The 12,459-nt window shown below is 44.5% G+C and overlaps 2 protein-coding genes across 4 annotated transcripts in view; one reads left to right on the forward strand and one right to left on the reverse strand.

Annotated features, from left to right (window-relative positions):
• IQGAP2 (IQ motif containing GTPase activating protein 2) overlaps positions 1 to 12,459 on the forward strand; it is a 228,834-nt gene that overhangs the window by 155,149 nt on the left and 61,226 nt on the right. For all 3 annotated transcript variants that reach the window (XM_029060686.1, XM_029060694.2, XM_039911329.1), the window contains one exon: positions 353 to 516. In XM_029060686.1, coding sequence (XP_028916519.1) covers positions 353 to 516 — 164 coding nt within the window. The remainder of the gene's footprint in view (positions 1 to 352; positions 517 to 12,459) is intronic.
• F2RL2 (coagulation factor II thrombin receptor like 2) lies at positions 2,316 to 10,869 on the reverse strand. The gene is made up of 2 exons (XM_003428197.3): positions 10,624 to 10,869; positions 2,316 to 4,838 (listed from the first exon to the last, which is right to left on the reverse strand). The coding sequence occupies exons 1-2, from the start codon at positions 10,685 to 10,687 to the stop codon at positions 3,757 to 3,759; spliced, it is 1,146 nt and encodes a 381-aa protein (XP_003428245.1). The 5' UTR covers positions 10,688 to 10,869; the 3' UTR covers positions 2,316 to 3,756.

A 12,459-nucleotide genomic window follows, 5' to 3' on the forward strand; every position in this document is an offset into this window, starting at 1 on the left:
CCTGTTTTAGGCGATTAAGATGATTTAGTGCTTTTGTGACACGGTTATATGCAGAAATATTCTGATTTCATTCTTCAGGAAAGATGCCCTGTTATATGTGCCAGGGAATGTAACAACCTTTTGGAAAGAAATAACCTTTGGATGATATGGGAAAATGACTTCTCTACCTTTTAAGTCTCATCAGTTTTGTGGTGGTCTTTGGGTTATGGGAGAGGGTAGTAGTTTGAGACATAATTCTACACATAGCATGTGATTATTAGGTCTTTATCCAAGATCATCCTCTCTGATTCATAACAAATGGTGACTGGTCTTCAATTCTCAGTCGAACTCCACTCTGCTCTCTCTTCCACAGGATTTGTGGCCATTGGGCACATTAATGAAGCCATTGACAATGGGGATCCTGGGAAAACTGTAGACGCGCTGCTGTTACCTTCAGCCAAGCTGCAAAATGTAATTTCTACCAATGCCAGGCATTACCAGGATATCCTGCAATATTCCAAAACTCAGAAAATCCAGGTAGGAAGAAGGCAGGAATTCCCACTGACTGACTGCCTACTTTTCACACATTGCCCCTTTTTAGAAGTCAAGTCATCTTTTTGCTGTTTTTATTTCTGTTCATGTTTTGGGTGTGCCAGTGAAGCCTACAAGTATCTGAGTTGGGATTGGGCAAGGAGGTGGGCAGTGATAGCTAATATCGGAGAAATGTCAGTAAGAGTCTATTGACACTTGAATAGTATTCTCTATGAAAGGGCCAAACTGCAGTAGCTGCCTTTATAGTGTCTGGAACCATGATTATTTGGTCTCATTCTTCCAAACTCATGATGGGAGTTAACAGACAATGTCAGTGTCCTCTTTTCCCCAGTCTTTCTGCTCTGGTTATTTGTAAGTAATTTTGTCTATCCTCCTGGAGATGTGGGTGGTCTTTGGTAATCCTCCAAGCCTAGGGTGGCCTAGTGAAAAGAGCACAAGTCTGGGAGTCAGAAGATCCGAATCCTGAGCAATGTGTGGGAGGCTGTGTGTGTGTGTGTGTGTGTGTATTATGTGTTTACAATTGTGTACACCATTGCGAAATGCATGTATGCTATTGGAAAAACAGCTTCCATTGTCCAAATATTTAAAATTAGGCATTGCAGTAAAAACTGGTAACACAGTTAATCTCTGTATCTCTAGTTCAGAAAACTTTGTATTTCCGTAGCAAATACATCAGCTTTATGGAGCACAGGTGGGTTGTTTTATTCCTTTATTGGTAGTTCAAAAGAATGTGCAGAACAATGGTTACTGAGCCTGTCGCAATAAGGATTGTATTCCTTAAAGTAAGGTGCTTCCCAGATCAATGAGTCAATCATGTGTATTGAGCTCTTACTGTGTGCAGAGCACTGTAATAAGCACTTGGGAGAGTACAGTAGAACAGAGTTGGTACACATGTTCCCAGCTCACAATGAGCTTATAGTCTAGAGGGGAAGACAAACATTAATATAAATAAATTACAAATCTATAGATAAGTGGCTGAGGGAGAGGTGAAAAAAGGATGCAAATTCAAGTACAGGGGCAATTCAAGAGTGGGGAGAAGATGAAATAAGGTCCTATTCAGGGAAGCCTTCTTAGGGAAGGTATGCCTTCAAATAAGGCTTTGAAGGTAGGAAGAGTGCAAGTCTTTCGAATATGAAGAGGGAGGGCATTTCAGGCCAGAAGCAGGATGTGAGCAAGAGATCGGCAGCGAAGTAGATGAGAGTACAGTGAGTTAGATGGGCATTAGAGGAGCCAAGTGCACGGGTTGAGTTGTAGTAGGAAATGAAGGAGGAAGGGCAAGGTGACTGAGTGCTTTAAAGCTGATAATGGTAAGGAATTTCTGTTTGATGTGGAGGTGGATGCACAACACCTTGAGGAGTGGGGAAACGTGAACTGAACATTTCTGTGGAAAAAATATCTGGGTAGTAGAGTGAAATATGAACTGGAGTGGCAGGAGACAGGAGGCAGGGAGGTCAACAAGGAGGATGATATAGTAATCAAAGTGGGGTAGGATAAGTGCTTGGATTAACGTGGTAGCAGTTTGGATGGAGAGAAAAGGGTGGATATTAGTGATGTCTTAAAGGTTGAACCGACAGGATTGGGAGACAGATTGAATATGTGGGTTGAATGAGAGAGATGAGTCAAGGATAGCACCAAGGTTATGGCCTTGTGAGAAAGGGAGGATGGTAGTGCTGTCTACAGTGATGAGAAAGTCATAGAGAGGGCATAAATTGGGTGGAAAGTTAAGGTGTTCTGACAAATTCAGATTATTGCGCCGCTTTAAAGAGTATCTATTCCAAAATCACTCACCGGTAATAACTCTTAATTTTATTTAAACAGTTTCTTGCTCCCACAAAAATTATCATAATCTTATTTGCTCATCTTCTATTCACAAATTCTCATTTGTGGGCATAGGTATGTATATAGTTGTCTTTGTCTTCTGTAATGAAATTTACCTTTGTGTCGCCAAAGTCTACCTACATGCAGACACATTGAACTGAACACCATTACTTTAATCAGGTGAAATAAATGGATTCTATTCACAGACTTCATTAATATGTTCATTAACAAGCAAACAATAACAAACAAGGTAGTGGAAAATGAATGGCTAATCTTTAATTATTGATACATAATACATAGAAGTTGTAGGTACACCACTGCCGCTTTATGAAGGCTTTAAAGTTCATAGACCTGCAAAGTTGTGTTTGACTGGCTTAATTTGCAATTTCTTCATCCCACCTTCAACCCCCAGATTCTATCCAGACTCTGCCCTCCTGTTCCTTCTGTCAGGTGACTGAGACAACACAATCACCTGCAGTGAAGCCTGCCAGGTCTTTCCCCAACAAATCTCCATTCAGTGGAAGGAGCATGGGCCTGGGAGTCAGAAGACCTGGGTTCTAATCCCAGTTCTTCCAATTCCTTGCTATGTGACCTTTGGCAATCACTTCACTTCTCTGTGCCTCAGTTCTCCTAATCTCCCTCCTACTTAGACTACGAGACTCATGCGGAATAGTGACTTTGTCCAACCTAGTTCACTTGTAACTCCCCCAGCACTTTGAACAGTATTTTTCACACAATAAGCGCTTAACAAATACCACATTAAAAAAAAGAAGTCAAACCAAAGGATACTGTAATTAACCTTCACACTGGCCTGTCACCTGTTTCCCATCAGCCCATTCTGATTTTTTGTTTTTGATCCTGGATTGCAGGGGTCAGGGTGTATTTTTTCTGTTCCTCCAAATCTCTCATCTCCTTCCTAAATTAAGCTGCTTACTGAGAACTGTGGGAGGAAGAACTCAGTTTTGGGCTACCTTGGAAAATGTGTGGTAATGAGCCCTTTGGCCAAAAGAGGAACCAGGGTGGGCGGAGCAGACCGTTTCGGGTGGGATAGCGTCCGACAGCCAACTGTAGATCACCACCCACTTCCTCAAGGGCCATGGGAATGCTCCCTTCTAACGACCAGGCTGTCCACTGTCTGTTGAGTTATCCTTCTTCGGAACTTTTAGTGTGGTGTATGTTTTGCGGGGAATCTGAAACAAGATGAGAAATCAATCCTTCAGGGGGCCCAGTGGCACTAACGGTACTTAAAGTTAAGTACCCTAAAGCATTTATCTAGCAAAATGTCAGTCTTACATTTGGCCTCCCAGTTGCAGACACGTTCTGAGTAGGTCCTAAAGCTCGGAGTTTAGGAGACTCGTTTTCTTCATCTCTTTAGCATAGGAGTGCATTCAGGCGGGTGCCTGTCCCTCACTGTTCTCTGGCTGTCTTGACCGTCGTAAGGTAAGAACTCGAATGGTCTGTGATCTTCGACATGAGAAAGTAGAGGAATGGGTCGAGGCAGCTGTTCAGACTGCCCAGGCACAAGGCCACAAGATAGAAGACGTACAAGTCGTCCATGTTGTTGTAATAGTAGTTGGCGTGGTGCGCGATCAGGATCATGTTGCTTGGAGTGAAGCAGATGGCAAATATCGAGAGGATCAGGAGACTCACTTTCACGTACCAGAACCACTTTTGGTCATAGGCTTTGAGCGACCGAACGATGGTGACGTAGCAGAAGACAATGACACCGAGGGGCACGAGGAACCCAAACACTGCCAGAGAGATGAAGTAGTAGAACTGGAAGGGGGAGATGGTCTCGCAGGTGTTGTGCACGTCGTGGCAGGTGAAGATCCCCAGCTGCTCCAGATGGTACTCTTGCTTCAGGATGAAGAACGGCAGCATGTACAGGAAGACCGTGAGCCACACCAGGCCACAGGCCAGGATGGCGTAGTGGCGCCTGGGGAGCCTGCGGTAGAGGAAGGGGTGAACGACCGCCAGGTACCGGCTGAGGCTGATGCAGGCCAGGAGCAGGATGGAGCAGTACATGTTGCCATAGAAGATGACGGTCGTGGCCCGGCACATGGCCTCCCCGAAGAGCCAGTTGTTCCCGTTGAGGTGGTAGGAGATCTTGAAGGGCAGCGTGAGACAGAAGAGGAAGTCAGCGACGGCCAGGTTGGTGTAGAAGATGGTCACGCTGACGGATCCGCTTTGGAAGAGCAGCATCCACAGGGTCACGGCGTTGGCTGGCACCCCCAGGGCGAAGACCATTATGTAGACGGTAGGGATCAGCTTGGTGCTTAAGGAGCTGGTGAGGTATCCCAGGGTGGCATTGTTCACTCGGAGAGATGCCCCGTCTGTCGTCTCCCCGGAGCACCCTTTAGTAAGCGTGGCACTCGTCCAGCCCTCTATTACCGACAGGGGGATGTCCTCGTAGACATCTTGAGGGGCCCCTCGGAAGGTCTTAAGGAAGGGAGTAGGCTTGGCAGGGTTAGCAGTGTCCCGTTCCGCCCCTACAATTTAAAGAGGATACGTGTGTTAAACTGGTAAATTCTCTCCAACGCAGGCACGCCTCCAAGCCGGGACCCCGGTAACTGCCCAGCTCGCTCGAACCAAGGGCTCGCTTTGCCCAGATTTGGGTCTCCAGGAGGGGCACTCAAGGGTGCTTGAAGGAGCAGCGAGGCGGTTGCCCTTCTTAAAGACACCAGCGGGTTTGGAGATGGACCAAACACCCCAAAATCGCCCCTATTCTAATAACTCATCATATCGGTTATCTATGAATTTATCCAAGCCTTTATCGAACCAATGGACCCTTTCTGACTGCACAGTCATTCCTGTGGAAGCAGATGTGGTTCCGCCTACCCTCTGTACCCAAAGTTCACCTTTGCATTTGTTTTGAATCCACCACCTGCAAACTGCAGTGTGGCCTTCCTCATTATCTTCGTGGGAGATCTGGGATACAACCACTCCATGTAGACTGGTAGTAATGCAGCTACTTGTTAAGCACTTACTATGTGCCAAGCACTGTGTTAAGCGCTAGCTGTAGACAGCACAGGCTGTTCGGACTGATGGTCCAAGCTCTATCCCCTTGGGCCTTCTTCTTTCCGCACTCAAGGGTCTGGATCTTTTCAGTCCATCCATAAACAAAACTTCTCCTGCTCCCTGCTTATTTTAGGTACCTTTTTCTGGGTTGCCTCAAGTGCTCTCATGGCTCTCCTCATATGTAGTGCTTCTGAAGGCATGCAGAGCTCTGGGGAGGGGTGCATGTCAGACTTTGTTTCATTTTTCTTGCCCCTCCCTGCGGTATCCCGCAATTAAGTGAAAGGGCAGAAATCAAGATTTTCTTCTTTTTGGATTTATTTTCTCTTGCCTCCCAGCTCACTCCTTCAGAATTTTATATACACTTGTCCTTCATACTCAAAGATGCTCTCGATGATTAAATTAACATGTATGTTGGCGGAGGGGTGGAGCGGGTGAGGAGAAGAAAAAGAGAGAGAGAGAGAGACTGAGAAGGCCAATGTGAGACTCACAGTCCTGACGGTGATGTATCCGTACAAAGACAGTTTCCTATTGAAGGGGGAAGGTAATAATAATAAGTGTAGTATTTGTTAAGCACTAACTATGCACCAGGCACTGTACTAAGTCCTGGGGTAGATACGGGGTACTTGAGTTAGACACAGTCCCTGTCCCACACAGGACTCACTGCCTTAATCCTCATTTTACAGATGAGGTAACTGAGGCAAAGAGAAGTTAAGCAACTTGCCCAAATTTACACAGTGGTCAAGTGCTGAGCCAGGTCCTTCTGGCTCCCAGGCCTGTGCTTTATCCACTAGACCACACAGCTTCCGAGAGTGTCTGTTCTAAAATAGGGCACCAGAAACTTGGTCGTGATGTGTCATTTGGGATTTTTGTATTTCCTCAAAAGCAGAAATGAATAGCACTTCATAATTATACATTACTCTTGAGGACACAGTGATGCTGGCTGCTGTTGAGGTCTTAGCTACTCTGTCCTGTAACCACAGACTGCACCCGTACTCCCCCCTACCACCTTGCAGTGTGTGCCTCTGGGCACAGAGAGACCAGGCCAGAGAGTGTGGATTGCTCTGAGAAAAACCTTACCACTGCAATAAATTAATTCAAGCATAGCTCCTGATGGTGGTAGGTCATACCTTTCCCCTCTTAACCACTGGTGACCGACCAATGGTCGCCCTAATGGCTAGGAGCCAGAAAAGATATATTTTTTCATTCATTCAATTCAATCGTATTTATTGAGTGCTTACTGTGTGCAGAGCACTGTATTAAACGCTTATTTCTATGGGTACAGCGGGCAAGAGATTGTTAGTGTGACCCTCCCCCCCATGGTTACAATTGGAACTGAAAGACAACTCTGTTATTGAGACATGGTGAACTGCCACGCTGAAGGAAGAAGTGGCTAGTCATAGTTTGAAAGTGGTTAGAGAATTACTCAGTTGTAACAAATTTGGAAATGAAAGTTCTTTCACGTTTGTCAGTTTAAGAACAAAGTCTCTGTCCTGAGGTCCACAAAAGAAAGTCTGGTGAGTCACTTCCTGGCCAGTATCTGTGGAGGCTGTTGTTGGTTTCTGGCATGAAGGTAGTGTTTACCCGCTCAGGGAGTTCTCATCTATGGGATTGTGAATGGTCGGAATCGCACAAAAATCCAAGGGGTGCCACGTTGACCAACCTGTTGAAATTCAGTTTTGTTTGGTTTTTCGTTTGGTATTTAATTGCTTACTATGTGCTAAGCACTGTACTAAGCACTGCAGATAAAAACTAATCAGGATAGATACAGTCTATGTCCCACATGGGGCTCACAGTCTTAATCAATCATATTTATTGAGCATCTACTGTGTTCTCAAGGCAGATGAGGTAACAAGGCACAGAGAAGTTAAGTGACTCCCAGGGTCACCCAGCAGATAAGTGGCAGAGCCAGGATTAGAACCCACGTCCTTCCTCTGGCTCCCAGGCCCATGCTCTATCCATTAGGCAATGCTGCTTCTCAATTTACTTAAATTCATCTTTACTATGTTCAATAATAGATTTCTTAGGCTTTTGAATTACCTTAAGAAGCAATAGCTGCGTTTGAAAGCATGCTTGCCTCTGGGAAGTAAGGAAAAACCCACCCATTTGAAAAAACACTTTGGGGTGTGAGATCTTCCAAATTGGTGGTCAGGAAACCAAGATTCTTCAGGTCGCCTTTGGCTATAGTTTGGAGGTGAGTAATGTTTCTTTCTCTATGGTTACAGCAACCTCTCTCACAGTCCAGATGGCGTAAACTGAGTTGAGGGAGCAGTGCCAGAAGATGGTTTGGGTCGGTGGCCAGGCTGGCTGGGTGATGGACTCAGCTTTCCCCACCCCACCCTGAGCCTTGGGACCACGGGGCTCAGCCCACAGCCTGCATGGGTCTCAACCTCATCCTCACCAGGGAGTCCCTTCAGCCAGCTTACAGCACTGATGCTGGGCTGCCGTCACTCCAGCCGAAAATGAGTCCTGCTTGCAAAGGGCTACCGCCGGCATTCTGCGGGGCGGTTCACCTTGGCCCCCACTACTCTGGTTACACTTGGTGCCCCAGCAGAAATGTGGCGAGCGGGGATGAGAGAGCAGAGAGGCACTGCAATAGCCCCCATGATGATCATCATCAGTTGCTCTGGGAAGCACCTGCATTCTGAATTCTAAGGAGCGGAGTTCACCAAAAGTCCCAAGCTCCCCCCACCTCTCCACAACTTGAGCATCACAGTCCTTGGAAAGCTCAGATGGAGCTCACCCACCCAGGGAACCCCCCAGGCCAGGAGCTGGTCCAGACCCCCAGCAGACTCTTTGGCAGGGCTATGCTGACCTGGTCTTCCAAGCAGACTCCAGGGCTGTGACTGGGGAGCTGTGCACTTGGTGGGCAGGGAGGGAAGGAGGTGGAGTGATTCTCCGCGGCCCCTTTCTGAATGAATGGCACTGAAGTGTAGCAAAGAGCCCTGGAGGCAGGGCCGAAACTCCCCCTCCTCGACAAAATTCCCAGGCGGCCTGCCGGGTGACCTGAGCAAGTCTCTTAAACTCTTTGGGCCTCAGTTTTCCCTTCTGTAAAATGGGAATAAGATACTCACTCTCACTACCTAGTATCATGATTGATAGTAAGGTATCCATTAGGCACTTGTATGTCAGCACTGGGCTAAGCATCAGGATAGATACAAGATAATAAGATTAGTCTCTGTCCTATACAGAGTTCACAATCTAAGAAGAGAGAAGGGATTTTAATCTTCATTTTACAGGTGAAAAAACTGAGAAAGAGAATGTGACTAGCTTAAGGTCTCACAGTAGATGGTGGCCGAGCTGCTATTAGGACACAGGTCTCCTGATTCCCAGTCCCAGATGATTTCCGTTAGGCCATATGTCTCGCTAAGATGAGGTTAGGTTTGGAGTCTGATATGCTTCTCTTGTGTATACTCCAGTGCTTAACACAGTGCTTGGCTGAATAAATGCTTAAGTGCCATGTATAAAAAAATTAAAATGCAAAATGAAGTGGAATTGGAGTGCCCCCATTGATGTTGTGGTTATAATGACTAGAGATGGGCACCACCAAACTAACTCTAACACCTAACTCTGGTATGTGACCTTAACGCCAACCTTCTCTTATATGTCATGGTTTCTCCATTCATTCTCTTATATGTCATGGTTTCTCCATTTTCCCGGTGACATGGGGAATGATAATTTTCAATTGGGCTTTCTAAAACTTAACCTTTTGAAGACTGGAAAAGCAACTGCCTGGTTTTTTCACTTTGGACCTTAGTTAAATTCCAACTTTTGGTGGTGAAAATGTTATTCAAGGCTCAATTTAGGAGACCTCTGCATTCATGAGCAGGTGATCTGTTGAGCCTTGATCTCACCCAGGCACTCGATTCGCAGAAGAGTTAATCTGGGACACATTCCTATGGTTAGTCATGATGATGATTACTAAAATCTTTATGAATATATAGTAATTGCACTAATTGAAAGCTGGCTTAACTATTGTGCCAATCATTCCATCTAGATCGATTCCAATAGCGGTGACTCTTTTTATTTTTCCCCCTTTTCAAAATGGGCAACAAGGGGATCTGATTTTTCTTTAAAGGGCCCATTTTGAGTGCTACATGTAATGGTAAGGCTAGAGTTTAAAGTTTAGTGACATTTGGGGGTCACCTGGGGAAAGTTCCTCAAATGCAAAAGGGGGGGGAGACCATGTGGCTACTTCGTTTAAAAAAAAAATAGCCCCCTTCATTAGTGGGTTCACTCAAAATGATGTGCTTGTGTGGGATGGGACTGTCTGAAAGGGCTTGGAGCTGTTGTGCTCTCTTAGGCTCAGATTTGGAGCAATACTTGAAATTCTAGTTCTTACTAGTTGGAAGTGGAGTCAAGGCTCTGGGAGTTTTGTTTAAAATGGTACAAAGTCACTGATGCTGCCATATTTTGAAAGAACATAGGTAATCAAGGTGGATGTCCGTCTTGGAAGATCACAACATTTCGTTTGCTCTCTCCTGAAAACACAGGTTATGTCATGAGGAAAGAACGGGCTAGGCAGATTTGTGGATCATCCTAACAACTCTTCTTTCCTCTCTTCTTCCCTCCGTGCCTTTCCCAACTCATAAAAAAAAACAAACATAAGTCAGGATTAAGTACAATTGGTTGGTTCTCCTTTAATGCTGAAGTTGTGTTATCGAAGACCCTCACGCTGAGGAGGAACCCCTTATTTCCTCACACTGTGCTTGACACTGCTTGCGCATACCCAATCTCTTGTCCCTTCACCATGTTGTGCCATGTGCTGACTGATGCATGTCTTTGAATAGTCTAGCCAAAATGCGTCCTGGCAGAATTTACTATTTTATGTTCAGGGCGAACAATCAGTATAGGAAAGTCCTTATTTTAAAATCTGGTGCTGGAATCTCAAGATGTTAACAATCAAGAAACAAAAATATTATTAATACACTAAGTCTTTAAAACCTGAAAATGCCCTTAGCAAGTTCCAGCCTAGGTTTAGTCACTTCCAATGCAGTACATTTTGGCCCTCAAACCCCTAAGCATATGTACTTTTTCATTGCTTTTGGACTGAGGAAACAGGCTAAAATACTTTTTTCTGTTTTTTTTCCCTCAACACTTTACAGCAGACTGAAATATTTTTCTGTCCCAAGACTTTGCCGTTCAGTGTTACAGCCCAGAGAGGATTTCTTTACACCCGACTCAAATGTCTGTTCTAGTTTGAGTCTAAACTAGCCCCTTTCCCTCTCCTCTGTTACCACAATTCAAGGAGCAACTTACCTTTTTGACCAAGACCAGCGGACAATAAAAACAGTCCGGTTGTTGCCAATACTAGAGTCTTCATTGTGATGACTCCAGTCCAGTTTTGAAGCGATTTTTGCCTCTCAATGAATGTGGCGGGCTGTCTTTGACCTCACATTTTTGCAGAAGTCCCAGGGCTTTGATGATCTAAGTATGTTCTGTGTGCCTGTGCACACTGGATTGAAGGCTAGTTCTTTGTCTTGTAGGGCAGTGGGGTGTGACACATCTGAATCTGTAAATATGTATGACTCAGTTTTAGCTGCTGGCTAACAAGGAAGAGATTAAGTTGCTCTGTGGAAAAAGAAAATAGTTTTAACTCTTCAGTCTCTTTGACCAAGAGGAAGGTTGGGGAATAAGCCATTTTTTTATTATTTAGTGAGCTGAAAACACCAAAAAGAAGTAGAGGAAAGCACTGGCAGTGACAGCTATTTAAACTGTATCTAATATGATTACCTTGTATCTACCCCAGGGCGTGGGACGTAGTAAGTGCTTAATAAATACCTTAACTAGGTGGATTAGCTTACTACAGCTTGTCTTTCATTTGGCCCGTTTCACTTTTACCTGCAGTGCTGAATCCAGGTTTATCCGTTACTCATGAAGTTCTTGTAATTCACCCTATGTTGACTTCCTGATTCCAAAATTATTTGTTTAGGTTCAACCCTACAATGGAACACATTCTGTTGGATTGTGGTTACTCTTCTTTCTTTCTCCCTCTCCACCTTCACCTCCAGCCTGACCAGTTCATTTTGTGCTTTTTAATTCTCAGTTCTCAAAGTGACCATTTTTAAAATGTAAAGTTGAGAGGTTTGAAGATCTTTAAGAACCGATTCATTTGTCTTAGGGGGACTGCAAGTTTCTTTAGTTGGAATTTTATTTCTGCAGTGGTTGAATTAATTGTAAGCATTCTAACATGCTGCCTTCAAAAATATCAAGATCCCTTGTAAACTCTAGATAGAAGTGAATCTCTCCCTCTAGACTCATTGTGGGCAAGGAATGTGTCTGCCAACTCTGTTTTATTGCAGTCTACCAAGCGCTTAGTAAATAGTGTTCTGCATATAGTGAGACTTCAAATACCATTGATGATGATGATGATGATGATGAATTGAGGAAGGTAAGAGAGGAAACAAGGTAGTGATGGACTTGATGAACAGCAATAAGATTTTGATTCAGGTTGACCTAAGCTTAATAAAGAAGTTAGAAGACACCGATCCACAGATTCTTCGAGGATTTCCAGTGCATTGAGAAATCTCTACTGAGCTACTGAGATTTCCCTTTGTGATGAAATATTCACCAGATCCTAGTGGTTTCACTGTCAAAGACAAATGATAAAAACATTAACTGTGAAATTGCCAAACGTCTTTGCATTCAAAAGCTTCAGTATTCAAAACTCTTGCCACCAAACACTCAAGTCTCATAATATTGGTCCTGCTTGATTCTGCTCCTGAACTACTCCACCTTTCAGGCTAAATAATAATAATGATGAAAAAACAATAATAATGGTCCTTGTAAAGTACTTACCATTCAAAGTGCTGGGATGTCTTGCCTTGTCTTATACTGTTGAATCATTTCCCACTCATAGTGATTCCATTGACATATCTTTCTCAGAATGCCCCACCTCCATCTGCCATCGTTCCGGTGGTGTATCCATAGTTTTCTTGGTAAAAATACAGAAGTGGTTTACCACTGCCATCTTCCAAATCCCTGGGATAGATACAACTTATTCAGGTTGTATATAGTCCTGTCCCACATGGGGCTCACACTCTTCTTAAGAGAAGCAGCATGGCTTAGTGGAAAGATCACGAGCTTGGTAATCAA

The sequence above is a fragment of the Ornithorhynchus anatinus genome, chromosome 1, assembly GCF_004115215.2.
Source record: "Ornithorhynchus anatinus isolate Pmale09 chromosome 1, mOrnAna1.pri.v4, whole genome shotgun sequence".
In the NCBI taxonomy this organism is placed as follows: Eukaryota; Metazoa; Chordata; class Mammalia; order Monotremata; family Ornithorhynchidae; genus Ornithorhynchus; species Ornithorhynchus anatinus.